At 41.3% G+C, this 27,893-nt stretch overlaps 1 protein-coding gene across 2 annotated transcripts in view; it reads right to left on the bottom strand.

Annotated features, from left to right (window-relative positions):
- tspan9a (tetraspanin 9a) overlaps positions 1-27,893 on the bottom strand; it is a 193,261-nt gene that overhangs the window by 26,868 nt on the left and 138,500 nt on the right. For both annotated transcript variants that reach the window (XM_075469396.1, XM_075469395.1), the window contains one exon: positions 138-329. In XM_075469396.1, coding sequence (XP_075325511.1) covers positions 138-329 — 192 coding nt within the window. The remainder of the gene's footprint in view (positions 1-137; positions 330-27,893) is intronic.

Below are 27,893 nucleotides of genomic sequence, written 5' to 3'. Positions count from 1 at the left end.
TTGCTGTGGGGTTGTACATGCACTACTTTATGAAAGAGACAGCTTCCCCAAATGAATTCAGTCAATGCATTAAAAATGTTAACGGGGGGTGTAAGATGAAGTTAGAAGTATGGTATAGAAATCTAGATTTAACTCACGCTCAGAAGCAGGCACTTGTTCTCCTTGATGGCACCCAGGCAACCGAGAAAGCCAGTAACCATGACGATTGCGCCGATGGCGATGACCATGTTGGCAGCTGACAGTGAGGGGAATGAGGGTGAGAAGGTGGCAAAGCTGCCCTGTGACACAGAGAGCCAGATGCCCACGCCAAGCAGCCCACAGCCACATAACTGCAAGACAAAAGACATGGCAGACAACAAGGTGGGAAAATAAATATAATGCTATTTTTCAGGGTGAGTGACAGAAAATATTCATAGCCACATTCATTTTTACCTCTACCATGGCTGCTTTAGTTATAATCGCAGACCTCCTCAAAGGAGTAAGGTATTCTAAAGCATTCTAATTTGAAAGAAAAGCTGGATAAAAAAAACAAAACAGTGCAAAAGTCTCACTTCCCTCTCGCGGCCCACACACTTACCAAACACTGCTAAATAAACAAGAGGGTTTACACTAATTACAGCCATGATAAGCCAATAACAACTCTGCATGAAATTAGAGCAAAACTTGGACTTGGGCCGAGCTGGTTTTGAACAGTTGAGCTGATTACATTAAAACCAGAACAAACAGAGATGTAATTACTCCACCCATGAAATGAAAACTTCCAAGATTTTCAAAACCACCTGCAGTATTTTTCAACTTAACCTAGAGGGAGCAATTCCCTAATCTCAGCCTAACAGAGGTTGGTGAGGTCTGCAAAGTGAATGTTAATGCAAGATTGTTCTCATGAAATGCTTTGATTTGCAGAGTGGGGTGTCCCGTCTGCTGTTGTGTTGGTCTATCTATCAAAGATAAGTCTCATGCAGCATGAACACTACTTGGTGAAATATAGACAAGGAGGTAAATGGTGACATTTTTGTATACACCTAATAGAATGAAAAATCCCAGGCAATCTAATCACATAAATAAATGAATAAAGAATCATTCAAAATACGTAAAAATATGGAAAGGGGGCATGGCAAATCATGCTGCCCCCCCCCCCCCCCCATCTATTCCCACTGCTCCCACCTTCATCTTTAATCCATGCACCATTGCACCAGAACACTTTAATGCCCGTCAGCAATATGTACAGAAAACCTGCTGTGCATGCAAACAAACACACACTGAGGTACACATTCATATACAGCATTCAGACACAACCATCACCAGGTAGGAATTATGGAGAAATATGGTTTTGTTTGAAATGGTTTCTTTTTTTCTTTCTTTTTCTACAGAATGTAGAATAATGAATAAACTTTACACAGAGGTCATCTTTATATTTTAAAAGCTGACAAAGTTACAGTGTCAAAAAGCTAAATAGATAATAAGTCTGACTAAGCTCTGCACTTATAACCTTTCTACAGCAAAGAAATGTAGCTTCAGTTTGACTTAAGTCAAGTCAACTGTGTCCACCACAGGGAAACTAAGGAACTTACAGCTCATCACTAACTCCACTGAACTCAAAAGTGGCACTCAGTGGTGTAATGTGATGAAGTGTAAGCGTAACTTTAGGATCTTAACTGCAGGTATCATGTGGTGATAGGGCCCTCAGATCTAATGAGTTCTACAGAATCTGTACATACATGAACCAAGCAGTTCCATCTCAAGTGTCAGATGAGCTCATTCTCAACATGTATTAATCTGTAACCTTTGAGATGTAAAGATTTGACTTTGAGGACACTGACCTCAAAAGGATCAAAGTGTTTTGGTACATAGACAGAAGCACAACCAGAAGACAGACTGATACACTTGCCCTCACAAAGATTAGGACAAGAATAGATGTAATTAAAAGTGAGGGTGATGGGAAGGAAACTAATGGGGACTGACAAAAGCCTTGTTTGAGAATGTTTGAGTGTGTTATTTTGTGGAAAAGACTGGGGTATGTCCTCTAGAGACTGATGAATTCGTTGGGAGGTACCTGCAAGCCCTTTATGCTTACTTGATTAAAAACAAGAGAATGAAAACGTGCATGTCCATATGCAGTGCGCCTTATATATGGAATCATGGTTGACACTATTCAGAGGGCCAGATTATATAGAGTATATGAAGAGGGATTTAAAGAAGCAAGGGACCGATAGTAAGATTAAGAGGTCAGACAGATAAAGTGGATTTACAGCTATAGCAAGGGTGAGGACCAGTAGCTTTAAGAGTCCAGGTGAGGAGGGATACAGGGCCTTGTCCTAATTGTATTTAACGCTTGGCGAAGGGAGCTCATCCAAGTGTGTCAATCTCATTTAAGTGATTGTAAAACCACCCAGCCCCCCTCAATCTGTCTGATCTGAGGCTACGGCTACACGAAAACGTTTTTCACTGTAAACGATACTTTTGCTTATCGTTTGGCTGTTGCAGCCACACGGAGCCGGCGTTCCCACTACCCCAAAACGATAGTTTTTGAGAACGGGTTCCAGAGTGGGAAGATTTGAGAACGGCGTCTACGTGCCCACGACAACGCTCTGAAGCATAAACGCAGATGTCGGTTTTTTCCTCCACAATTTATCTGCATTCTCACGAGCGTCTTGGGGTGGATATCTGTCTATCCATGGGAACAGGGAAAACATATAAAACTCGCAGTTTGCCGATGTAGTATGCACACCCCGGACGTAGGTGGCAGTAGCAACAATACCTTTGGTATTGTTATATGAGTTATATTGTTATATATTAATAAATATGAGAAATGCCTGTTTTGTGGCTACTTCCTCCGCGTCAGTTGGAAGAAAATGGCGAAGCGCGGCGGCAACAACAGTACACCTTCAAACTTTGTTTGGACAGATGATGAGGTCCAGTTGCTCCTGAACACGACACTGAACTACAAAGTCAGGAAGGCAGTGGATAATGTGGATTGGGAGAGTGTCCAAAATAAATATAGTGAGATATGGGAGTCGTTCATGAGAACTACCCACTTAACGTGTGCAAAAAACGCACTTCTGCGTTTTGAACTGTTCCTACGGCGACGAGAGGTTGGATCGTTTTCAAGATCTCCACTCTGGAGGGCGTTTGCGTTTTCTCCGTTTTGAACTCCTAAAAACGCCGTCGCCGTGTACAAGATAGGCACATCTGTCGAAATGTTCTGCGTTTATCTGTCGTTACCGTTGTCGTGGGCACGTAGCCTGAGACTACTAGAAGGATGGTCTAATCTCTGCCCTGCCTCTACAACTCATACATCCCTTGCATGAAAGGTACTACCTCCAGTAGGGGTCCTAAGGGAAGACTTACCTGTTTAAGTCGCTTTGGATAAAAGCGTCTGCCAAATACATAAACATATAAACAACCAAACACCATACTTCAATGGGATCATTGTGTTTGCACCACAGGGGAAAACCTTCCTTACATGCTTTGATCTTGTCGAGTATCTGGCAGAGCGCTTATCTTATCTTAATTGAGAGATGGTCATGTTTTGATAGTACATCTGCAGGGAAGCATCAAGGGATCCCCAAATATTGGAGAGGCTTGGAACTGGTGACAGAAAAAGTTTACTATGAAGGTGGCAACAGAAATAAAGAGGACTGAAGATGCAGGGTTATGATAAACATTTGAGTCTGAGAAACAAATTTGAATAAATATATAATAATATTTTATGCAACATTGTTTTTATGTTGTGGTCTTGGTATATGCAAGTCACTCAATAAAATGTCCCAAAGCACAACTAAGTTAGCCACCAATTACATCAGTGTGTACTGAGCTGCTCCTATAACTATGCAGCAACACATTATTTAACCAGAGTAGTTCAACATGAATTATTTGTGATATAAATAACCCGCACAGATGCTCTAGGCCACTTTGGTTTCACTGTCAGCTTGATCTATATATGCCTCTTTGCAGGTTGCAGGCCAATCAGCAATCAACCAAAGCTGACACATGCCAACTTTCCAGGTACATGATAACCCGCTTTATTAATTTATAAAGTCTTTTAATACTTTAGTTTTTCATACGTCTTAGAAACTGGAAAATGCTGTCAAAACAATTCAACTACTTTGACTTGATGTTTTATTTGATCACATTCCTGTGAATACATGAAGCACAAAATATGCTTTCTCTAAACTTATCACTCTGAATGCTACTTTCATATTTGGAGCTGGAGAGGTACAAATCATCCAGCTGTGAAAAGAACTCTTTGCAGTCTGGAATAAAAACAAAGCTGCTCTTAATACTGAATTGAGCTTATGAAGCTAACAGTGCAAGCAAGTTGGTGTATTAAATTATACTTGATATGGTGTCACTTTTCACATTAATGGGAGTACAAGAGTGTGATGAGAGAATGTATGACCTTAATACACGCTGGGCGATATTCTGAGCCACTTCATTGGCAAGACAGAGTGAAGTCCAGTGTCTAAATGTCACTTGTGGAAAAGTGAAAAAAAAAAAACAGCGGACAGGAGAACAGAGTACAACACCATTAACTTTCTGTTAGAGGAAACAGGAGGATATGAGATGTCAAGCTGGATAAGCAGCTCTTGCAGGTGGAGGCCTTATAACAAGTTTGGGGTGAAAAATAATTGCAATAACACTATGTACATCAACAGAGAGGCAACATTCCAAACAGAAAGAAGATGTGAAAGAGGTCAACCAGTGGGTGTGAAAGATGGTATCAAAATCCATAGAGATTCGAAAAAAAACACAAAATGTCTGTAACCAAGAGACCGAGGGAAAGAAAAATAATAAAATAGAGACTGACCCCGCATCCGAGTGGCTGGCTTGGAAAATTATCAGTTGCTGCAGTAACTGGCTCAGTGACATGGAGCTAACTGCCACTTCAATCTTCCCCACATGAAGGGGGTCTGAGTACACAGGTGGAACATTGGAGGACATTTCACACACTGATTATTTGGCGGGTTGGGTCATGACCTATTGTAAAGAATGGCCGCTTCTGTCAAATTACTGCTGTCCTCTGTGGCTGCTCTCATCAGAAGAACTCAATGATCCAGTCAATGAGTTTGGGCAGTTTCAGTGATAGAGTGTGTACGGGCACTGAGTGTCAAAGCCTCTTAATTCAGTTTAGCTAAAGTTTGTCGTCAAGAGTACATAATAGGTTAATAAAGATGTAGTCTTTTACAAGAAGTACATGCTTGCATAGTGACTCAGAAAGAAATATATACCAGTGAGCCACAACACCATTGCTATTAAAAGGTGAAGTGAATAACATGAATTATCTCATTATAATGCAGCATTCTGCTGGAAAACCTTGGATTCTGCCATACATGTCTGCCTTACATTGACATATACACCTAAATAGAGCAGCAGAAAAAAAAACATGATCTCCAGTGACATATTATTCTCTGATGGTAATGAAGAAAGTGAAGGATTAACTGAAAGAAGCCAGTTTTCTTTTTAGAATTATAGAGGGCAACAGGATGATAATGCATAGAGGGATCTCACTGAATTACTACAACAAGCTACCCGAAGCTGCCTGAGCAAGTTATCTGTTTTCAACTTTTCAACAGAGAATGGCTTTGAAGAACAGAAGACAAGCCGGCTGGTCTGCAACTCATGATAGCAACAGACATTCAGGAGGACAATGTAGCCAATTTATTAGCCCTTAAATTAGATTAGATTCAAGATTAAATTCCAATGCACAGTTGGAGTTGTTCACCAATTTTTTTTTCTCTGAAAATACGAGTTTTATTTTTTGTTACGAAACTGCATCTAAATTAAACTGGTAGATGATTGCCTTTACTTTGGTTTTGGAGCTGGAGTGGTTAAAGGCAACTTTTTCTGTTGGACAACCATATGAAAGAACAGGAGTTATGTTTTTTTTCCTTTTTTTCCCTACGAAGGAATCAGGGGAAGACGGTCAAAGTCTTAAAGTTTTTCATGATATGGCTGATGTTAAGTGCCACACTGCAGACTAACCACTATTAGTAATTTGGAAGCACTTCTTCAATAATGTAAAGCTAAGGATAGAGCCACTTTTTGCATGTTAAAATCTCCTCGGCAGTTTACACCAATGTTGTCTTTCTTTTTAGTTGGAAAAAAAAAAGTCCTGCATGTGGCACATAAAATATTGTGCTCTGGCCAGTATTGATTTTGCACTGAAAGGAAGAAAAAGGATGTTCACTGTAGCTAAAAGAAGATTTTTCAATTTTCCACGTGATCCTGCAAGTCTGTGATTCATGTTACAAAGTAAGTGCTATGCCAGTTGCAAGAGTGAGCCAGAATCATGGAACAGCACACATAGCAAAACAACTCTAAACATTGAAAGTGCCTGAAAATAAAATTAGACTATTTGTGTTTTTTATCCAACATGAGAAAAGGTTCTTCTTTGAAGCATGTTGGGAAAGAAAGGAGCCACTTAACTGTAGACTCTTCAGAGAGACTGAGGATGTTTATCAAGGCTTCTTCCAGATAAATAAGTACTTCTACCGTGTTTATCCTCTGTGGTTGCAGAGGGAGAAGAGCAAAAACAGAAGTCTTTGTGATAGTGAAGTAAGGTTATTTTTTTCATTACCATTGTGGATTTATTCTCTCAGCCACCTTGTTCTTAGAAAGTTGTTGTTGTTGTTAAGTCTTTTATCAACAATAATTGTTTAAGTTCAGCCTCACGACACAGCAGCTGAAATACCATAAATAAAGTGCCTTAAAAATAATTAGCAGAACTTTTGATTCTTGAAAATGGAAATTCTTTAGTTGGATGCAATGAAAAATACATCTTTACTTCAAAGCTGCTGACCAGTTGTGGGTACTATAATCTACTGTGCATTCAGACAACAAAGAAGTGTGTTTTCTGCAAGAAACCAAAGTTTTCAGGGATGTAAAAGCAAGTTCAATGGACTAATCCTAACTACATCCTTTCACACAATATTTCTACCCTTCATTGTAAATACTGTTTATTGTATTTTGTACATATTGATATTTTTATTTTATTTTTATTTTTTTTCCCTATCTTATTCTTATTAATCTTTTCTTTTTCCTGTAATGAGAGCACTGCAACAAAAGAATTTCCCGCAAGGGATTAATAAAGTAATTCTGATTCTGATTCTGATTCTGAAAGAAACTGCTACAAAAAGATTTCCAGTACAACTTCCAACCTCCTGTCCCCTGGGGCATCCTAGGGGCATCCTAGTTATTACTCTGAGAATACTTTACAGCTGATGTGAGTTGTATAACATGTAAATTATTCACAGGGGCTGTGATGATGGCTGAGGTGCTCTCAGGCTCAAAATTAACACTGCATGAATTCAAAGGATTGAAACAGATGTGAAGCGTAAGATTAAAAAGTTATATCTGCCTGGTTAAAGTTTTATTCCCTCAGAGGAGTCCTGTAGGATTCACTCAAAGCACAACATTACCTAGAAAATCCCACCGCCTGACCAACTGAATAATCAGCTAACACGCTGCTTTGTCTAAAGATGCATTTTCTAGTTATGGGAACGACAAGCTTTTATGGATTACATTTTATATATGTGTAAACATATATACATTTTTAAAAGCGCACAATTCTGTGTGTCTATGTTTTCTCATGTTTAGCCTTGAGATCGCAGCAATATTGTGGTGGTTGTGGTTGGATGCCTTGGCAGGGCACACAGATATTTGGGCCTATATAGCCCTCTTTAAGGGTCTTCAATGATGCACCTGTCAATAACGCTGGGTTTGGCATGTTTCCCTCCTTCTTCTTCTCTCTCCCGAGATAAGCTGAAAGGCCTATTCAGTGCAAAGTGACTCTAAATCAATCGTGCCAGGAAGGATTAAAGACAGACGAGGCTTTCTCTTCCTGCCGAGAGCTACCCCTGCTTTCTGCACTGACACGTCCATACACTTTCACACCTGACAACAGCTTCTAGCTTAGAAGACAAGACGGAAAAGGAAAGAAAGCCAGGACAATGTTACAAGAAAGGCTATTAGACACACCTGACTAATTCTGTTGTTAGATTTCTAACATCCCAACAAGACTCTTCAATCGGCCTAAGAACCCACAGGCACTTCAATTATGCATTGATAACAAGTAGGGGAGTACCATGAAGCGGACACTCATCCCATGATTTCAGCCAGAGAGCAAGGCAGCTTTGCTTGCCCCTCTCAGACAGAGAGACTCAAAGGGATGCACAGGAAAACGAAGCATGCAAGCCAAGCACAGACTACAAAGCACAGAGCCAAAGAGCAAAGCCTTGGTCCGAAATACAGAAAGAGACTACCACAGGAGAGAATAGCTTCTTTACTTCTTTATACTGCAGATGCGGAGAGGCTGCAGGGATTGCAGCTGCCCTGGTTTTACTGCTACCTTATATATACTATATCAGCTTGAAGCCAATGCATAGAGATCCAGTGTATTTAGTCCTCTACAAAGAAGAAAGACCATAAAATCCTAGTTGTGTTCTAATGAGGACAATGAAACATAAATACATAAATGGGGTTGATAACAGTAGGAGTCATTGTTCACTCAAGGTACTAATTAAATGTGAAATGTGCCACTTGTTGTTGACATCAAAAGGTGCTTATGGAGATATCTTATGAGGCGTTTGCATACAATAAAAAGTGAACATGTTAGAAAAATAAATAGCAATTTATGTGAAGGCTGAGCCTTTTATGAGTGTGTGCTTGCCTCCACATAAACTAGCTTGCCTGTAGAGGCACAAAAACATTTGGCTCATATAAATATCTATCTCTGGTCTGCCAGTGCAGCCATGCTGAAAAAAATAAAAAGAGGCAGGCAGTCAGTTGGACAATCTCCCATTGACTTTCAGTGGTTGAAGGGCTTAATGACTGTGCTGGCTCAGCATAGGTAGAGCATGACCAGAATCTTGTGTATTAGACAGTTTCAACTCTCAACATGTTTCCCACATAATACCTGAAGCAGTGGACCAAAGGGCTCAAAGAAACTGGAAATCCCTAATGGACTATGTGGCAGCTACAGAGTACCAGTAAAACAGAAAGCCAGAAAGCTACCATCAGCACATTTCTTTGATTCTCATTTTCACTTCTTGCGGTATCTAAACAAGCTTCAGACTAAATCTCACAGTGCAGGACAATAGCCTTTGTAAATGCACTTCTGTAGGGTATCTACTACAGTGGCGTTCCCCAAGTTAGTTAACCATATGATTATTACTATAAACTACATACAGTATAAAGATGGATAGATGGATGTGGCCACCCATTGTTTCTCAAGCTGTTGTTATGAAACCTCAGGATCAGAGTTAAACCATCATAATCATTGATTTATACAGCCAAAGGTGAAATGAAAGGGATCGGTTTAAGTGGGAACCTGGGGACAATATGCATATGAACTGGGCAACTCAAGTTTATTTCTGCTGTAAAATTGGGCATTTCTTGGGTCTATGGAGCAGACTCCTTTTTGAAGACAACTTTAAATGACTCTTTGAGGAATTGCAGTCCCTCCCAGATTAGATCTTGCTTGCTGTGTACGCAGTTTGCATTTTAAGTTCTCATTAAATAACTACAAAGAAAGTTTCCAAGAACAATATAAACAACCGTAAGAAAAAGTTACTTTTACTAATAGGCAGAAGGCATTCATATTATAATTCGAGGTGACCTTGACTGCCTTGAGAGCAGAATATGCTGTTACAAATGTATCTCAAGTGTCTGACAATTGCTCGACTAAAATTAGGTGGAAAGCAGCCTTGGGATTCCTTCCTGGAAATGAGTGAAATATTCGGGTATCAGGAGCTTGTTGTTATGGTTTTATCCACAGGGCCAGTTGGCCTGACCTTGTGCAAAAACAGCTGCTGGGAGAAAGGTGATACATATGTGCATGGTGGGGTTTGTGTATTACATGGTTTATTATCTAATTTCACTCCACGCAATAGGCGAGTGGCCTTGCTGAAGGAATGATCAGTGCACAGCCGACTAAGATCTGACCTGCTGTTGCTGGAACACAACATCCATTAGAGACACTGGTGCAAGCACACTGCCAACAACATTCCCCATAAAGTGACAAAGGCTCATCCATAGCCCTCATGAACAGGAGGGATTTCATTTGCCAACCAGTAATGCCTTGAACCCAAAGCAAAGTGTGAAGCCATGAGCCGGATGTGCAAAAACACAATCAGTCTATTCACAATGTGCCTTTAGATGATTAACAGGGGTGGAACAAATTTCTAACAAATGCATAAAAGTAAAATTGTAAATATCTAAGCAGATGTTTATTCCTGGAGCAGCAGTGCTGTGAATGGTAACACTTTTGTTATGTAATGCAAAGCATTATTCATCCCTGGAGGAACAGAGGGAAGATGAAGATGCAAAATATGCACATCCGCTTAAGTGAAAACCAGAGCACCATGCAGATGCCTAGTGAGAAGAAAGGATATTCAGATTGAAAGACATAATCAATAGTTACTCTGCATGTCATACCACAGGGAAAATGACTTATTCTCTACTATCATACAGGACTTTTTTATAACCCTTTTGCCTCATATTGTAAATTATTCAGAGCTTAAAAGACACAGCTATGGAAACATACTGCAGATGGGAATGGTTTGCTGATGTTATTACAATTTTTGCTCTAAAGAGATGAATTAGCTGGATGGCACAGAAAGTAGGCATTCATTATTGGTCCTATTTCCTGTCTCCTTATATTATTTGTTCCCCTATTGCTTCTTTAAATACCATAGAGAATACTTTTTTTTTTCCTTCACAAATTTAGTATACTACAGTGTAATTCATGCCATAATTCATATTGTATCACAGTACAGATATGCAAAAAAAAAACTTTTGTGATTTTGCACAGCTGCTGGAATAAAGCAATACGGCAGACCACAGACTTTCCCCCTGCTGTTTTTTTTCAGTGAACAAATCATGGAAAATGGACCTTTTTCTGGGAATGTGTGCCAAAACTGACATAATTCTAGAGGTAATAAACTTAGAATGTGATAGGATGCAAAATGAAAACAAGACCTTACATTAACCAATTCAGAAAGTCTATCTATATTCATGGAGGTGCAGGGTAGGGTGCTGTTTGAATGTCGATGATGCTCTGTCTGCATCTGCTCCTCATCCAAGGGGAAACTGGGCGAAATGATTTCACATTTGGAATGACAACCACGGCACCTGAATGTTGTCTAAAAGGCCAAACTGCTCATACACCATTATGAAAAACAAATCTTGAAGTAAAAAGCAAAAAAAAAAAAGACTCAATGTAATGTGGGATTCTTGAACTATCTCTATTTCTTTTCAGGAGATAAAAATGTTAAAAGCTAAAAAGTTTTAATGTGCCCAAAAATGCACTCTATTGCTTATGGTGAAGCCCTACTAAGCGATCCCTATTGCCTTAGCATGAGCCATCTCTATTTAAGCCCCTGTTCTTCGTCAGAATCTTTTGCTTATTTTCATTCAAACACAACTCAAGAGGGATGATGGTTGTGAATTACAAAGTACCGTGTGCATCATTGCCTCTGTCAGGATACAAGGCTTTTTATGGAGGGCTCTCAAAAGAAATGACCTTGAGGCAGCACTTGAGAATAGTAAAGAATGTGCCACATCTTTGCCATAACCAATGTGTTGAGCTCTGATCACAACGGGGACAGCTCCTAACTCTACACAAATGCTGCTAATAAATGCAGTCTTCTCTTTTGACTGCTGTAAAAGGTCAAGTTTTAGTGGCAGTTTGATGGGACCGAAACGCTTCCTTGCTCTTCTCTTCTCCCATCTACTGCTAAATGCCTCATTGGAGGTGCCTTTATAGTTGACATGCTAATTAGCAGAGAAGGGAAATGGACTGTGTAACGACTTGGCCAGCCAACCTCTGAATTCCCATTGGCCCCACATCTCAATGCAATGGACTGCACAAAGAGACATATCACTAAATAATTGTTTAGCATCAATCCCTGTTGTAATGTTGTGATGTAATTACAGGTGTATTACTCACTGTAACCCACCTTGGGGCTGTAAGGAAGGAGACAAAGAGAAAAATAAATCATAAGGGGAGAATGAATGAGCCTTCATTCGGGTGGTGATGTTGCACCGAGAAGGCTGTAATATGACTCCATAAATGACCTCCACTGGACAGCCATTCACCTGCAACTCCCAGGATCCGACTTCCCACTCTTGAGTAAATGTTTCGTGAGTACATGAATGCTTAAAAGATTAAAAGATTAAACAACATTAGTCCTCTCCAGAAACAGTCCTTTTTCTTTCAAGGGACAGCCCAACATGTTTGTGAGCCTGAAAGAGATTTATGCTTCAGAGATAATCATTCATGAGATTGGCACACTAATTCTTACAAGATTATATATGGTTTTCTCCAGTGACTATATACATGGACTCCTTTCAGCGTACATCTACAGTAAAGCAACACTTTGCCTCCTTCCCACACTCCACAAATGTGAATATTTAATGACACTTTTCAGTGTGTGGCCGCACAGTGTTCTGCAGAGAAATTTAATATTAGACTTAAAAGCACCAAAGTCATCCATTTTAATAACAACTTACATTGTTGTTTTCATGGTGTAAGTCCTGATTTAACCTTTTAAAAGTTGTTTTGTACAATTCTGATATTTAAGTCAATCCTTCACTCATTGCTTGTTGGCTGAGACTCAACAGTTTTCTAAACAACAAGAATAAAGCTCTAACTTTAACAATGTCCTAGAGCCAGTATGTCAGTATATAGCTTAATTTTACAATCTTTATCTTATCAATGCAAGATTACAATTTCTTTTAGATTTAGAAGAATTTTAAACTGTTGACATACAATTTGGGACCAGAGTTTTATCAGAACTGAAATATCTTTAAAACACCTCTTCAAATGCATGGACATTAGCTCAATATTTATTAACTGCAAAGTAAACTAAATATGCTGAGAATATAATGATTACAAAAAGTTGCACTAAATGCATTCGTGGCCATGTGTGCGACTACATGCTGATTGCCTGCATGTGCATTTCACTTTTCAGTTGCCACTCGTGTCTCCCAGTCATCCCTTGAAGAATTCTAGCGGATGCTGTGGAGGCCAGCCTGTCATCAGACACGGGTTCAAAGACAAAGCTAACACGGATTACTTTTCAACACAATATTGTGTGTAATTGCTGCATGTGATTGGCACTCCGCCATGCTGGCTGTGGCTTTGGTCTTTCGTCAGAAGCAGGAGTGACACCAGGAGGGAGCAAAATTTTGTCAAGAGCTCTCCAGTATGAAATATGGTAATCCTAAAAGACATTTTTCATTTTCAGTCAGTGGAACTGTGCACCAAGTTTGCTGTCCTCCTTAGAATAACTTACGTACATCACAAACCCACTTTGAAGCACAGCTATCTAATATAAAAGCAGCCAAAAGGCTCAAAGTGGGGACACAAAAACACCAGAGGAGGGATGTAGCCTTTTCAACATTAAACTCATCAAATATGTAAGAGTTTCAAGAAAATTCAAGACTTCGAATTCTGTTGGCCAAACTCCCCTTTTTTCTTTATTCAGAGCACAAACTACAGAGGGAGAAGAAATCACTTTCATTTATAAGTTTGAAGTTGTTTATAGAATCCAATATTTTTCTAAGATGATAAAAGATGATATGTTTACTAAACCTCCAAATGTTGTGATGATATATAAGAAAGTGAAGCGGAAAACTTCTCTTGTTGGTAAACGTTCTGGTAAACAGGTGATTTCACAAAGGCAGACTAAACTTCAGCAGCATCCCAAAAAGAAAAACAAGACTACAGAGTGACAAGTCGGGATATGAATTTTTCACAAATCCCAAGTACGGTAAGTTCAGCAAGCAACTTCCCATCCCCTGCATGTCAATTGTATGATTACTTTCATTTTCATGCTCTTTGCCCCTCTAATTTCCCCCATCAAGCGCTGAAACAATCACGTGTGCAATTTAAGGGGTGTCGGTTGACTTAGAACAACTGCAAGAGAGGTAATGTTGAAACTCACATATAAGGAGGCAGCTGGTTTTCACTTAAATTTTGTGCACGTGTATCTGTCTGAATGTGTAAAAATCTCTTTTGATTCTTCCTGCTTTCTAGTATAAAGAGGTGTAAGTGACTTTCAGAGAGTGGTTCATGTCTCTGTGGATGCTTTTGTCAACGGTGTCCTCATGGGAACATGAAGGCCTCCCCCTTGCTGACATACAGACTTGTCAGGTATGCCTGTGGCTCAGCTCTGTGCTAAGGTTATAAGTTGGGTAAGGTTTCTGGAAGGAAAGTTACTCAAGCAAGCAAAAATCCTCCCGTTTCATTGCTTGTCATGTCCCTTACTTGCAGTGACACCCAATCATTTAAATGTAAAGTGAATGGGGAGGAGGAGAAACTGTAGGCCTTTAGTTTTATGTGGGAGTTGACTGTTGATGGGTGATTTGTTTTGTGAGCCCTCAGAGTAGATGTTATAAATAAATTACTCACTGGATTACAGCAACTGAGTTTCTTTTTCCATCCAAAAAGGTAAACAAATTTGCCAGATATGTTGATCTAAGTGATTATACTCTACCCAGTGAGGCATAGCGTTTAGGTAGAGAGGCATTTGCTAAACGAATGTGTTCTCCTCAGAGGTTTCAGAGCAAGGTTGACCTGCACTGCTCGGTTGTCCACCTAAAATTTCAAAGGAGTTATTTTCAAAGATCCCATAACATCCAACCTATCTCAGCCAAGGCTATGAAGTCAGGCTTCAACTGTCTGGAAATTGTAAAAGCGTTTGCCTCTTATCTCGGTTGATATTATCTCTGAATATTTGCAGACCTATATATTTGTCAAAACTATATGGATCAACAAATCAGATATAATTTTCATTGGATGTCATCTTTGATTAAAATAAATTAAAAATATCCCTTTGAAAAAATGTGACATGATAACACAGGACATTAGGGAAAAGATGCTTCCTGATGCGGTTGGGCCTTGTCATGCAGGTCATCTTCCATTGCTTCTTATCTCAAGTTCTTGATTGCTAAGGTCATATTTCTTAAGGTTAATACATTTTTGTGTCTTGTGGTTCTCATAAATTAAATGCACAGATGAGAATATTAATAATTTTTTGGGTTCCATTCTGAATTCTGTAAACCAAAAGGAAGAAAATTTGAACTTTGCCGTCAGGGATCTTTCTATCACTTTACTGTTGAAGTGGATCATTCGCAAATGTTCCCCAAGAGGCCCTGAATGGCCACTCATCACAAGGAGCATTAGGTTTACATGCTGGGTCAGTTAAGCCATGTGCCCCTCTGGCCCATATAATGCAGTAAGGTCAGTTGAAGTCCAACCAGCGACTGAGCTGATTGAGGTGGTTATATATAGATAGCACTGGCAAGCTAACCCATGCAGGGGACCAGACTGGGGCTCTGTCACAAGGCCTGCAGTGATTTAGTGCAAGATCTTTAATCTTAAATCAGCCAATGGCATAATGGAGCCAGACCCTTTTCCATGACATAAAGCAGAACAAAATTTCCCCAGTGGGTTAAGGAGATGAAGTGAATCAATTCAGAATACATTAAGTATGATGAGACATTAATTGTCAGTGAAATGGTGAGGGTTTAGGAGGCAGATCTGATTTGCAGAGAAGGAGGAGACTTAGTGAGAGGGGTCAGCTATTTACCTCAGTGACTGAAAGGGAACATGCCTGTGGGATTCAGGGTACATGATTTGAATAGCCCAGTATTTTGGAAGATGTTAATGTGAGGGGGGGTTATTTGGTGTATGTGAGAGGAGGATTTTAGCTGTAGTGTTGCAGTGTGACCATCTTCTCAAAGTCAAAGCCAGAGATGTCACTTGTACCATGCAGCAAGGTGACATTCTGGGTTTTAATCATTGACGTCATTGTTCGTTGAATTTATAGATCATGAGGCTAAATTTATTTGATGAACTTCTCTCACCGTAGTCACAAGTGACAACCACAAGATGGTAATCCTAAATCAATGTAACAAAATCACAAGCAGACATGATGCATGTACAATTTAAACTAATAATAATCTTGTGGTTTTTGCAGACTTAGAAGAGCTACAGCCCTAATACGGCTGAATCTATTGAAGAAAACTCGTGTGTCATTTATAATTTATGTGTGCACATTTTCAAACAAAACAATGTGCTCATACAGAACGCAAATTTTAGAGACAACATGACAGCAAACAGAACAAAGTGAATAGGAAGAAACGATAGAGATCCACATGGGGAAGCACAAATTGTTTGCAAAGTTTCTAGAGCCTTGTAAGTCTGCTTCATCAATGTACACAGACAAGGAAAAATGGCCAAAATTAATCAATAGAAAGAAGTGATGTCAAAGATAAGTTCTTTGTTTAGTCAGTGGCTGAGCTGAACACAAACACTTAATTGGTCTGTCAGCTCAAGGTTTCTGTTACGACAGCTGTTCCATTGGTCATTTGGCATGAAAAAAACATGCATAAACCAAACAAGGTAACATTTCCTTTGCTCTTGTAAGCTTAAACTTTTCAAATTGAATTGAGATTAAATACAAAATGTGTAGTTTAACCGTATAGGATATAGGAGGACTTAAAGCAAGCACTTCAATTCAGAATCATCAACAGCTCACACTTGAGATGGGTTGAAATCCCCTCAATCTGATGTGAAGGATAAATTAGCAAAACATTTAGTTGCAGTTATTGCGACACTAAAAGGTCACACCAGATACTGAAAGAAAAGGTTCACATATCTTTGCTGCTCACAGATATGTAATGTTGGATCGTCTTCCTCAAAAAAATATCAGACCAGTTAGAAAAATTGTTCAGGTTTTAATTTCATTGGTTCTCTTTATACCATTTTTAATGTTACAATTATGCAGAAATATAGAAGTTCTGGAGAGTTCACAAACCTTTAAGTAACACTGTACATTTAGGAGAAATATTTCTCAAGCCACTCAGATATCCACCATAAGCTAAATGTTTTCATGGTGTGAAATTGAGCAATATAGATCGGCCGGAAAAGGGTGGAATGCTCTTTCCGGGTCGGGAATGAGATCCTTCCCCAAGTGGAGGAGTTCAAGTATCTCGGGGTCTTGTTCACGAGTGAGGGACGAATGGAGCAGGAGATTGACAGACGGATGGCAGCCACGGTCGTTTGGTGTGCTTTGTTTTGTGTTATTTTGTCTGTTAATAGCGTGTTCTGTTATAATACCGGGGGCTCTTACAATAGAGAAGAGCTCATGAACCTCAGGGACTCAACCCCTGATGATTTACTCCCCACTTTTATCGCCTTATCTGTGGATTTATTGGACATTCTGGCCTCAGCTGCCCTCACCTGTGTTCATGCAGTGAAACGCCGGAGGAGAGGAAAAAGGGCCGGTGCGCTCGTGCGCCTCCGCCGACGCGGACTTCGCACACCTTTACCTGGAATATTTCTCTCTAACGTGCGTTTACTGGGAAACAAAGTGGACGAACTTCAGCTGCTGTTGGCAAGGAACAGAGACTTTTATTCATCTTCCGTTCTGTGCTTCACGGAGACGTGGCTGTGTGAAACGATCCCGGACTCGGCCCTGCAGCTGGCAGGCTTCCAGCTCCTGAAAGCGGATCGCAACACAGAACTCAGCGGCAAGAAAAAAGGTGGAGGTCTCTGTTTCTATATTAACAGTAGCTGGTGTAACAACGTGACAGTGATTCAACAGCACTGTTCTCCTGTTCTGGAAACTTTTTTCATAAACTGCAAACCCTTCTACTCCCCCCGTGAGTTCGTTTCATTCATACTGGTCGGTGTTTACATTCCACCGGAGGTTAACGTGCAGGAGGCACAGCGTACAGTCGCCGACCAGACACTGTGTGTGGAGCGGACAAACCCGGACTCCTTAGTTATTGTTCTTGGTGACTTTAACAGAGGAAATCTCACCCACGAACTCCCCAAATACAAACAGTTCATTAAATGCCCGACCAGAGAGGAGAACATTCTGGATCACTGTTACACCACAGTAAGCAGTGCTTATCACGCCGTCCCCAGAACCGCACTGGGTCACTCTGACCACGCCATGGTCCACCTGATTCCTGCATACAGGCAGAAGTTAAAGCTCTATAAACCTGTTGTGAGGACATCCAAGAAGTGGACCAGTGAAGCTGTGGGAGATCTTCAGGCGTGTCTGGACTGCACCGACTGGAACATTTTCAGGGCTACTACCAACAGTCTGGACGAGTTTACCGAGGCTGTCACGTCCTACATCAGTTTCTGTGAGGACAGTTGTGTACCATCACGCACCACAGTGAGGTACAACAACGACAAGCCTTGGTTCACAGCGAAGCTCAGACAGCTAAAGGCTGATTTATGGTCGGAAACCAGGTCGTCTGTGTGTGTGTCGCAGTTAACGCAGACATGCCCCCCCCCGTACGCAGACACTCTGGTGCACCTCCCCAAAATTGTAACTCACCGCAGACAGTGCCGCAGGGAGGAGAGAAAGGAGGCCTCTGATTGGTCAACTCTACATCCGCTCTACACTATGCGTATTTCCGGTTTGCTAACCGGCTAATGGTGACGCTAACCGTACTAACCGTGACGATTCTTTCGCCTCTCTGCCAGCTCCAGTAGTAGCAATATTTCTTCTATTTCTAGATCGATCAGCTGCATCTCAATCAAAGTGCGCATTCGTCCAGTCGCCATTGTTGTTGAATGACCTCCGTAACCGTAACACCCACAATCCTAGCTTGTTCGTGATTGTCCCTCTTGCGTTGTGGCGAGCGCAGACAAAAATAGGCATAAATCAAAAATAACTGCGTCGTGTCTGCGACAAGCTCACTGCGACACACTGCTGCGAGAGTATACACGGCCCTTAAGGTTGGCGAAGGAGGAGGCGTTCAGGAGTGGGGACAGAGGCAGATTCAAAGAGGCCAAGTACAGGTTTAGCAAGGGGGTGAGAGAAGCTAAACGTCTGTACTCTGACAAAATCCAAAAACAGTTCTCAGCCAACGACTCTGCTTCTGTCTGGAGAGGACTCAGGCATCTGACCAACTACAAGCCGAAACCCACCACTCCCTGGACAATCTTGACCTTGCCAACAGCCTGAATAAGTTTTACTGTCGTTTCGAGAGACAATGGGACAGCCCTGACACCATCCCCCGTGACACCATACCCCAACCCCAGCCCACCAGCCCCTCCACCACCACCACAGTAACGACTCTCGCCATCCTGGAGAGAGACGTCAACAAGCTCTTTAAGAGGCAGAACCCCCGCAAAGCAGCCGGGCCAGACTCTGTCTCTCCCTCCACCCTGAAGCACTGCGCTGATCAGCTGTCCCCGGTGTTCACAGGCATCTTCAACACCTCACTGGAGACATGCCACGTACCAGCCTGCCTCAAGACCTCCACCATCATCCCAGTCCCCAAAAAGCCAAGGATCACAGGACTACAGACCCGTCGCCCTGACCTCTGTGGTGATGAAGTCATTTGAGCGCCTTGTGCTTTCACACCTGAAAGCCATCACAGACCCTGTCCTGGACCCCCCGCAGTTCGCCTACAGAGCCAACAGGTCTGTAGACGACGCAGTCAACATGGCCCTCCATTTCATCCTCCAGCACCTGGACTCCTCAGGAACCTACGCCAGGATCCTGTTTGTGGATTTCAGCTCTGCTTTCAACACAATCATCCCGGCTCTGCTACAGGACAAGGTCTCCCAGCTGAACGTGCCTGACTCCACCTGCAGGTGGATCACAGACTTCCTGTCTGACAGGAGGCAGCATGTGAGGCTGGGAAAACAGGTCTCAGGCTGCGGCTACACGAAAACGTTTTTCACTGTAAACGATACTTTTTCTTATCGTTTCGCTGTCGCGGCCACACGGAGCCGGCGTTCCCACTACCCCAAAACGATAGTTTTTGAAAACGGGTTCCAGAGTGGGAAAGTTTGAAAACGGCCTCGTTTCGTTTCCATTGTTACAGCTAAAACGTTTTTGCGTCAGTCACACGTTGACGCTGTGAGCCAATTTTAACACTTCTCTATTGTCTCACAGCGTGGCGTGACACAGCGGCGTGTGTACTGCATCGTTTCATCGTTTTCATCCGTTCTCGTCTGGACAGCAGCGCGTTTCCGTGTGGTCGCAAGAATTTTCGTACCCGTTTTAAAAAAAAACCTCGTTTCGTTCTCGTGTAGCCGTAGCCTCAGACTCCCGGACCATCAGCACCGGTTCCCCTCAAGGCTGTGTTCTTTCCCCTCTGCTCTTCTCCCTGTACACAAACAGCTGCTCCTCCAGTCACCAGTCTGTCAAGCTCCTGAAGTTCGCGGACGACACCACCCTCATTGAACTCATCTCTGGTGGGGATGAGTCCGCCTACAGGTGGGAGATTGACCATCTGGTGACCTGGTGTGGACTGAACAATCTGGAGCTCAACGCTGTGAAGACAGTGGAGATGGTGGTGGAGTACAGGAAGAGCCCAGCCCCACTCACCCCCATCACCCTGACAGACTCCTCAGTCGACACTGTGGAGTCCTTCCGCTTCCTGGCAGTGGTGGAGGAAGTACTGAAGTGTAGTACTTAAGAAAAAGTATAAATACCCAGCAAAATATATACTTAAGTAAAAGTAGAAGTACTGCATCAAAAATCCTACTTAAGTAAAAGTCATAAGTACTGACTTTTAAATTTACTTTAAGTATTAAAAGTAAAAGTACTCGCGCCATTGGTTGTCTTTCAATGTCTAGGCCATTTTGATGAAGAATGCAGGTATAGCTACTGGTAATACTTAAGCCTCTACAGAAGTCACTGTTAGTAAAAACTATAAGCAACATTGAAGCTGACAGAGCCACCTGATTGGTTTAAACATATTTTTGTGTAGGCAACGTTATGGTGAAAGTGCATTTATAAAATGTAACGAGTAACAACACATATTGTAGAAATGTAGTGGAGTAGAAAGTATAGTTAATAGCTGCAAAATGTAATGGAGTAAAAGTCGAAAGTATGCATTATTATTTTTACTTAAGTAAAGTACAAATACGGAAAAATTTAATTAAGTACAGTAACGAAGTAAAAATACTCCGTTACATTCCACCACTGCTTCCTGGGCAGCATCATTTCCCAGGACCTCAAGTGGGAGCTGAACATCAGCTCCCTCACCAAGAAAGCCCAACAGAGGATGTACTTCCTGCGGCAGCTGAAGAAACTCAACCTGCCAAAGACGATGATGGTGCACTTCTACACCTCCATCATCGAGTCCATCCTCACCTCATCCATCACCATCTGGTACGCTGCTGCCACCGCCAAGGACAAGGGCAGGCTGCAGCGTGTCATCCACTCTGCATAGAAGGTGATTGGCTGCAATCTGCCATCTCTCCAGGACCTGTACGCCTCCAGGACGCTGAGGCGTGCAGGCAAGATTGTGGCCGACCCCTCCCACCCTGGACACAAACTTTTTGAAGCACTCCCCTCTGGCAGGAGGCTGCGGTCCATCAGGACCAAAACCTCCCGCCACAAGAACAGCTTCTTCCCCTCTGCAGTTGGCCTCACCAACAAGGCCCGCTGTACTCCCCACTGACATGACCCCTTATCCCCACTGACACTCTGTCATTACAGAGTGCGTTACATTAACGCACTCTTCTTACAAATACTTTGCACATATTTTTTCTTTTTTCTTTTACATTTATTACTTTATTCTATTATTATTATATTTTTTGTTTTGTTCTTATGGCACCAAACAGACCAGGCCAAATTCCTCGTGATGTACAAATTACTTGGCAATAAAACCTTTTCTGATTCTGTTTCTGATTCTGATCGGTGCGGCGTCTGCAGTGATGTGGGCTCTGCACCGGCCCGTCGTGGTGAAGAAGGAGCTGAGCCAGAAGGCGAAGCTCTCGATTTACCGGTCAATCTATGTTCCTACCCTCACCTATGGTCACGAGCTGTGGGTAGTGACCGAAAGAACGAGATCGCGAATACAAGCAACCGAAATGAGTTTCCTCTGCAGGGTGTCTGGGCTCTCCCTTAGAGATAGGGTGAGAAGCTCGGTCATCCGGGAGGGGCTCGGAGTAGAACCGCTGCTCCTCTGCATCGAGAGGAGTCAGATGAGGTGGCTCGGGCATCTGGTGAGAATGCCTCCTGGACGCCTCCCCGGTGAGGTGTTCCGGGCCCGTCCCACTGGGAGGAGGCCCCGGGGAAGACCCAGGAGACGTTGGAGAGACTATGTTTCTCGGCTGACCTGGGAACGCCTCGGGGTCCCCCAGAAGAGCTGGAGGAAGTGGCCGGGGACAGGGACGTCTGGGTCTCTTTGCTCAGGCTGCTGCCCCCGCGACCCAATCCCCGGAGCAGCGGAAGATAATGGATGGATGGATGGATGGATGGATGGATGGATGGATGGATGGATGGATGGATGGATGGATGGATGGATGGAGATCAATAAAAAAACTCTTAGATTATGAGGGAAGAGAAGGCTGCAACTCTTGATTTTAGAACAAAGATGAGTGAGGACAGTCTCATCTTGGGTATTTCTTGCCAATTTGCATAGGAATTCTGTGACTGATTGAAAAAAATGGCTAGACATTCATTTGGCTTGATTTTCAGGCTACAAACAAGCACTCGTCAATTGAGATAGTGCGGAAAAGAAATTGGATTTGTGCACATCTTATAAGTGAAAATCAAAGTACACAGAAAGAGGAACAGCAACCCAAAAACCAATAAAGAGATTGGACAGGCAATAGTCTGCTAGGGATGATGAGACCCCATCCATCTTCAACATGAAGTTGTACAATTATCAATTAACAATAATTAAGTTAATTACACGCCCGAGTTGCATATGTTTCATGGACTTCAATGGACACATGCACAAGCCTTCTTTAACTGTGGAAAGTGCATGTGACATTTTTTTTGATTACTCAGGAAACTGATTATGAAGTGTGCTAGTTAATATGCTTGTACACGGTGCACATTGTACCAAAGGTTGGCGGAGCAACAGTACAGGTGAATTTTTCAGAATGTTAGGGATAATTACAAAACCTAAGCTTCATCTGTCATCTATTCTGCTCGTAGTTATCTTAGCAAATAGACTTTCAGATATAATCCCTGTTAGCTGAGCACAAACAGCAGGACCTCAAGAAATGAAGACCTTCACAGGACTCAATCAAAAGATCACATCTCAGTTGTGAGTCTGACAGAATTGAGTTTGCATATTGAAAATAATTGCCACTCAAATGAAATGGTTTTCAACAAAGATGATTATCCTTATGATGTGGAACAAGATTAGCTGTCCAGGCTCTGAGTAACGACACAGTACTACGGAGAAGATTTAGTATTATGTGTGAATGTAGAGAGTTGCTAGATCTAACTGTAGATCTGTTTCTTTGCTTTTATTGCAGTTTGGTCAGTACGCAGGCTTCGTCTCCTCATGCTCCTCTAAAAAAAAAAAAAACAGGCAATGCTGCTTGAATATCTGGTCGTCCTGTCTGTCAGCTGTGAGGGCAAAAGGAGGCCTTTTATTTTGTGGAGGATTCACATGTGGCTAATGGTCTCTGCTCAGGATGAATATAAATTAACTTTGGTAAGGAAGGAGACAAGAAAGTGGGAGGAAGAGGATCTTCTCAGCAGTTTATGGTCAGGCTTTCTGAAGGCAATTTAACCCTTGTTAAAGTTAGGTTTAAAAATATCTCACTATCAATTATTAAAATAAAATTTATAATAATCTTCTCTTTGTAAGTTGCATGTGATAATATTGGTGGGCAAGGCTATAGCTACTCTACAGAATCCAGTGGTAAAAAGTGCCCCAATGAGAGAAATATAACAAGAAATATAAAATGTGTTCCTGTCTTTGAGAGGAAATGATTTAGCTTGACTGCTAAATTAAGAAGTACCACTTAACTTGACCGGTTCCCCTCCATCATCTATAGAAACCCCATCTTTTTCTTTCCTTCCAAGTTGTATACCATCTTACAAAGGCAATTTGACATTCTCTCCATTATTATCTTCACTGACTGGTTAAGCTGCATCCCTTCTGTCCCTCACCAGAGAGCTGCTATTATGATTTAACAGGCCTTTCAACTTGTCTACACTGTCTCTGTGCTCCCCATATAACCATTCATAAGTATTCTAGGAAGAGCTCAATGCTGGAAAAAAGTTTTAAAACATTTTGATCTAATTTGCTGACAGAGTGAAGGAGGAAGGAAAGACAAGGAATCTGAAAGTGTCCAGTGTGTTTAAATGATATTGATGAAATATCAGATGGTGATTAATCAGTGGTCCGAATATGTCTTTGAGTCTCTGATGTCTAAAATTACATCAAAAGATTATCATCAAATGAGACCAATACAGGACAGAGTGTTACCTTAAACAAAAGACAGATTCAGGTTTCTGAAGACAGAAACATCAATTATCCTTGAGTTGCTTTCAACACAAAAGCACCTGTGTTAAGTCTTTTTCTTTAAAAAATGAAGTTGCTTTATTCCTCTTGAAATTCAACCAGAAGCTCTAGTGTTAATATGACTGATAACATATTGTAAACATCTGCAGCCTGACAGCTGTTTCTGAATAATTGAAAATACACCTGTCATATTGGTACTCGTATGGCTGTGAATTCCATCTAAGTTCTTCAAGTGAACGATGCTGTAATATTAATCATAGCAGGGTTTGTAATTTATTGAGATTTTAAAAAATAACAAGATAATAAATTGGGCACAAGAGAATGAAATACAATGTGTGGAACACATGTTCTGAAGAAGTAAAATGCAGATTGGAATGTAAAACACATATGCCCGTGCTCTTATTCTGGTTGTACTGCTGGAATGCTGCAAATGTTTTGTCAGATTTCCTCAAAGACTACGGGACTGTCGAAGGAGCCCCAAAGCCTGCTTGGCCAAAGGATGCAAAGAGGTGAATTTACACAATACTAGAAATAACGTTCAGAATATTGAAAAAGTTCTTATCAAATCCTTGGCCTTCATCCTATCTCAATAGTGGGAGAGTATATTAAATTAAAAAAGTTTGAAAAGACTAATGATGAGACGAGGCCCTTAACACCATTTGAAAGGAAAAGGGTCCATTTGAGAGGAAGGTCTCCATATTGCACTGTCGGTTTGTAAGGTCCTCTAGGTCTCGTCTTTTTTTTACACTGTAAGCCAACAATAGACTGTTCACAAACAGTGAACAAAATCAAGATTGAGAAAAACTTTGAGCCATTTAAGGTTGAATTTCATTATGGCTGCAAATTGGCAGCTTGCTAGTTTTCCTCAGATGAAAGTGGAACGCTAAAGGTGACGAGGGCATGACTTCAATTACATGTTATTGATGTTAATGGATTAATGCTGTGTTGGACCTTGTGATATTTGCCTTTAAAGTGAAATCAACAACACTGTCATGTCAAGGAGTCTTGTAACATTCACTGGAAGGACACTAACCTTATGATGACTGATTTGCATTAAGACAGTCTCATTACCCTTTTGGAAATGGGTTAATTGCTCTGACATTAAGCAGCTGTGATCTGTGGTGGATATCAATGTGACCTGGTTAGAAATGGGCATCTGAAAAGGAATTTTATATATATATATATATATATATGTGTGTGTGTGTGTGTGTGTATAAAAGCATTTTAAGGAAATTCTTATCCAGTTTCAGAGATTCTTGTCTTAGCAGTGAGGTCCCTGATCATTAGTTAAGTTGGCAACTCATTCATGCTGCAGGTCAGCTGGCCTCTGGCTGGCTCGCGGTGGATGTCAGGCAGTGGCAATAGCATGACGGAGGGCAGGTTCTCCCAGTGTGGGGCCCAATCTATTAGGAGAAATAGGAGCTCTCATGATTGACGAGTTTCTCTACCTCATCCATCAGGTCTGGCACACAGAGGCCTGACACTGCCATATCCCTCCCATGTGGTGAGGGACTGCTACAACCCTGAGCTATATTTGCTTGCTGACATTAATGCCTTGCTGTTCCCTGACTATATAATCTTTCTTCTCTCTCAATCTTTCTCCTCTTCCATGACGTTGCAAATCTGTGGCTATCCTAGTCTGTGCTACTCCATTATAGCAGCTTATACATTAAAGCATAGTATGATAGCCTGAATTTTAGGAAGTAGAGCAATTTAAAGTGTAGTATTTCTCCTTGCTTCAGAGCTTCCAGGTGGTTCTCACATGCTTACATATATCAACTAAAGTGACACATATATTGTACAGCAAAGAGCCAAAGAGCCAGAACTACTACTCTACAAGTAGGCCTGCACAGTTTGATTTGTGTCACATAAATATCTAAAGTATGAAAGGGACTTGCAGGCTCCTTGAAATATTTTAATTTAATTCTTTGAACTACAAAGAAAAAATGAAAGATTTTCTTAAATCTATCTACTAATGGTTCTCTTTAACATTGGATACTGCACTCATTCAAAGACTATCAACTCTACAACACAAAAATACGGCTGCACTGGGAACTCGTTTAACATAATGATGAAAAATTGAAAATCAAATGGTGCAAATGAAATGTGGAGAAGAAAGCAGGGTGAAGAGATCCCCACATTGTCTGAGTCCTGCAAGCTATTTATTGGAGTTGTTCTTTTCATCTTATGAGAGATGTCAGGCCTGTTTACTTCCCCGTCCCATCTTCATTTTCATTAGCATACTTGGTTGTTGATCCATATGGTAATTTCAATTAAAACCCATAAGTAACGCTGAGAACAGTTCAGTTATGTTAGATGGGGATCCTACAGAGGCAAAAGAGCCTCTTCACAGTGGGAAGTCATGAATAACGTTACAGAAAAAATTATGGTAATCTACATTAGAATGTACTGCATTAAGGTCAAGCTTTAAAAAATGTTCGCAGCTCACATTGAGCCTGCATTTAAACAAATATTAACAATTTGAACATTTCAAACCATCAGTTACTAAAAACCCACAGACTGAGCATAGGAATGCTAAGAGAGTGAATATATGAAGATGTAAAAAATACATCAACATCCTGTTAAACGAAAATTCCAGCACAGCGACTGAGTAAGCTTGAACTGGTCTGAGTAAAGAGCTTCTCAGGCTTAAGTGGTATTTTATAGATTGACATTAAGAACCAGGCATCTGTAAACCCAGCTTAAGCATGCTCATACTTCTCTTATTTAGAGAAAGCTCATGCTAAGTGCAACACGAGGGGCTTTCAGCCAAGCAACAGGAAAAGGGTCCACTCTAGGGACCTTGCATAATCCTCCTGCATAATTTCCTTGTTAAAATCCTCCTGCATCATCCTAATATAGTGTAATTAATGAGGACAACTTTGCCCTGACTAATTGAAAATCTGCAAAGTCAGTCTCCCAATGGAAGGACAGAGTGGGAAGTGAGTACTTTTAAAGTATCTTTATCCTTAATAAACTCACCTAAAAAGCTCCTGCAGTGTACACAGACAAATCCGTCAGTATCTGTCACTACCTGAACAACGTATGCTCTGAGAGTTTTTCTAAATCCAATTTGAGATGGCATCGCCTGCCTCGGGCTGACTTGGGTCAGCTCCCATTCTGACTGTTCAAGAATAAGGAGAAGCAAGTATGTTTCAGTGAGGGATGATGAAGGGCTGGATAAAAATAAATAATAGAGACACCACATGGGATAAGTCAAACCTTGTGACTTCTTTCAGGAAATATCCTAAGATGGTAACACGTCAGTTTCTCCTCTCATCAGTCTTTCACAGTCTCATACACAGTACTGTGTCTTCCTTGTCTTTCCATTTACTTTTCCCAACTGACAGTTGAGCCAGCAGTTTGGATGAAGAATGAAAAATTCTTGTCCCATGATACACATTTCCTCACTCTGTTCTCTTTTTTTCTCTATGTACATATGACATTAATGTTGTCATTAACTTGCGTTTGTCTTTCTCAGCAGATATCCCTGGCCTGGAGTTATGGTGTCTGTTGTCCCCTCTTTCCTGTCCTCTAAACCCCAGCCGGTTGAGACAGATGGCCACCCTTTTAACAGGTTTCTTCCAAAGTTTTTTCTTTCCACAGTCACCTCATGCATGCTGAGGACGGGGGAT

Source organism: Odontesthes bonariensis, chromosome 7, assembly GCF_027942865.1.
Source record: "Odontesthes bonariensis isolate fOdoBon6 chromosome 7, fOdoBon6.hap1, whole genome shotgun sequence".
Lineage (NCBI taxonomy): Eukaryota > Metazoa > Chordata > Actinopteri > Atheriniformes > Atherinopsidae > Odontesthes > Odontesthes bonariensis.
The sequence above is the reverse complement of the archived record's forward strand: the minus strand, read 5'-3'. Positions and strand labels throughout refer to the sequence as shown.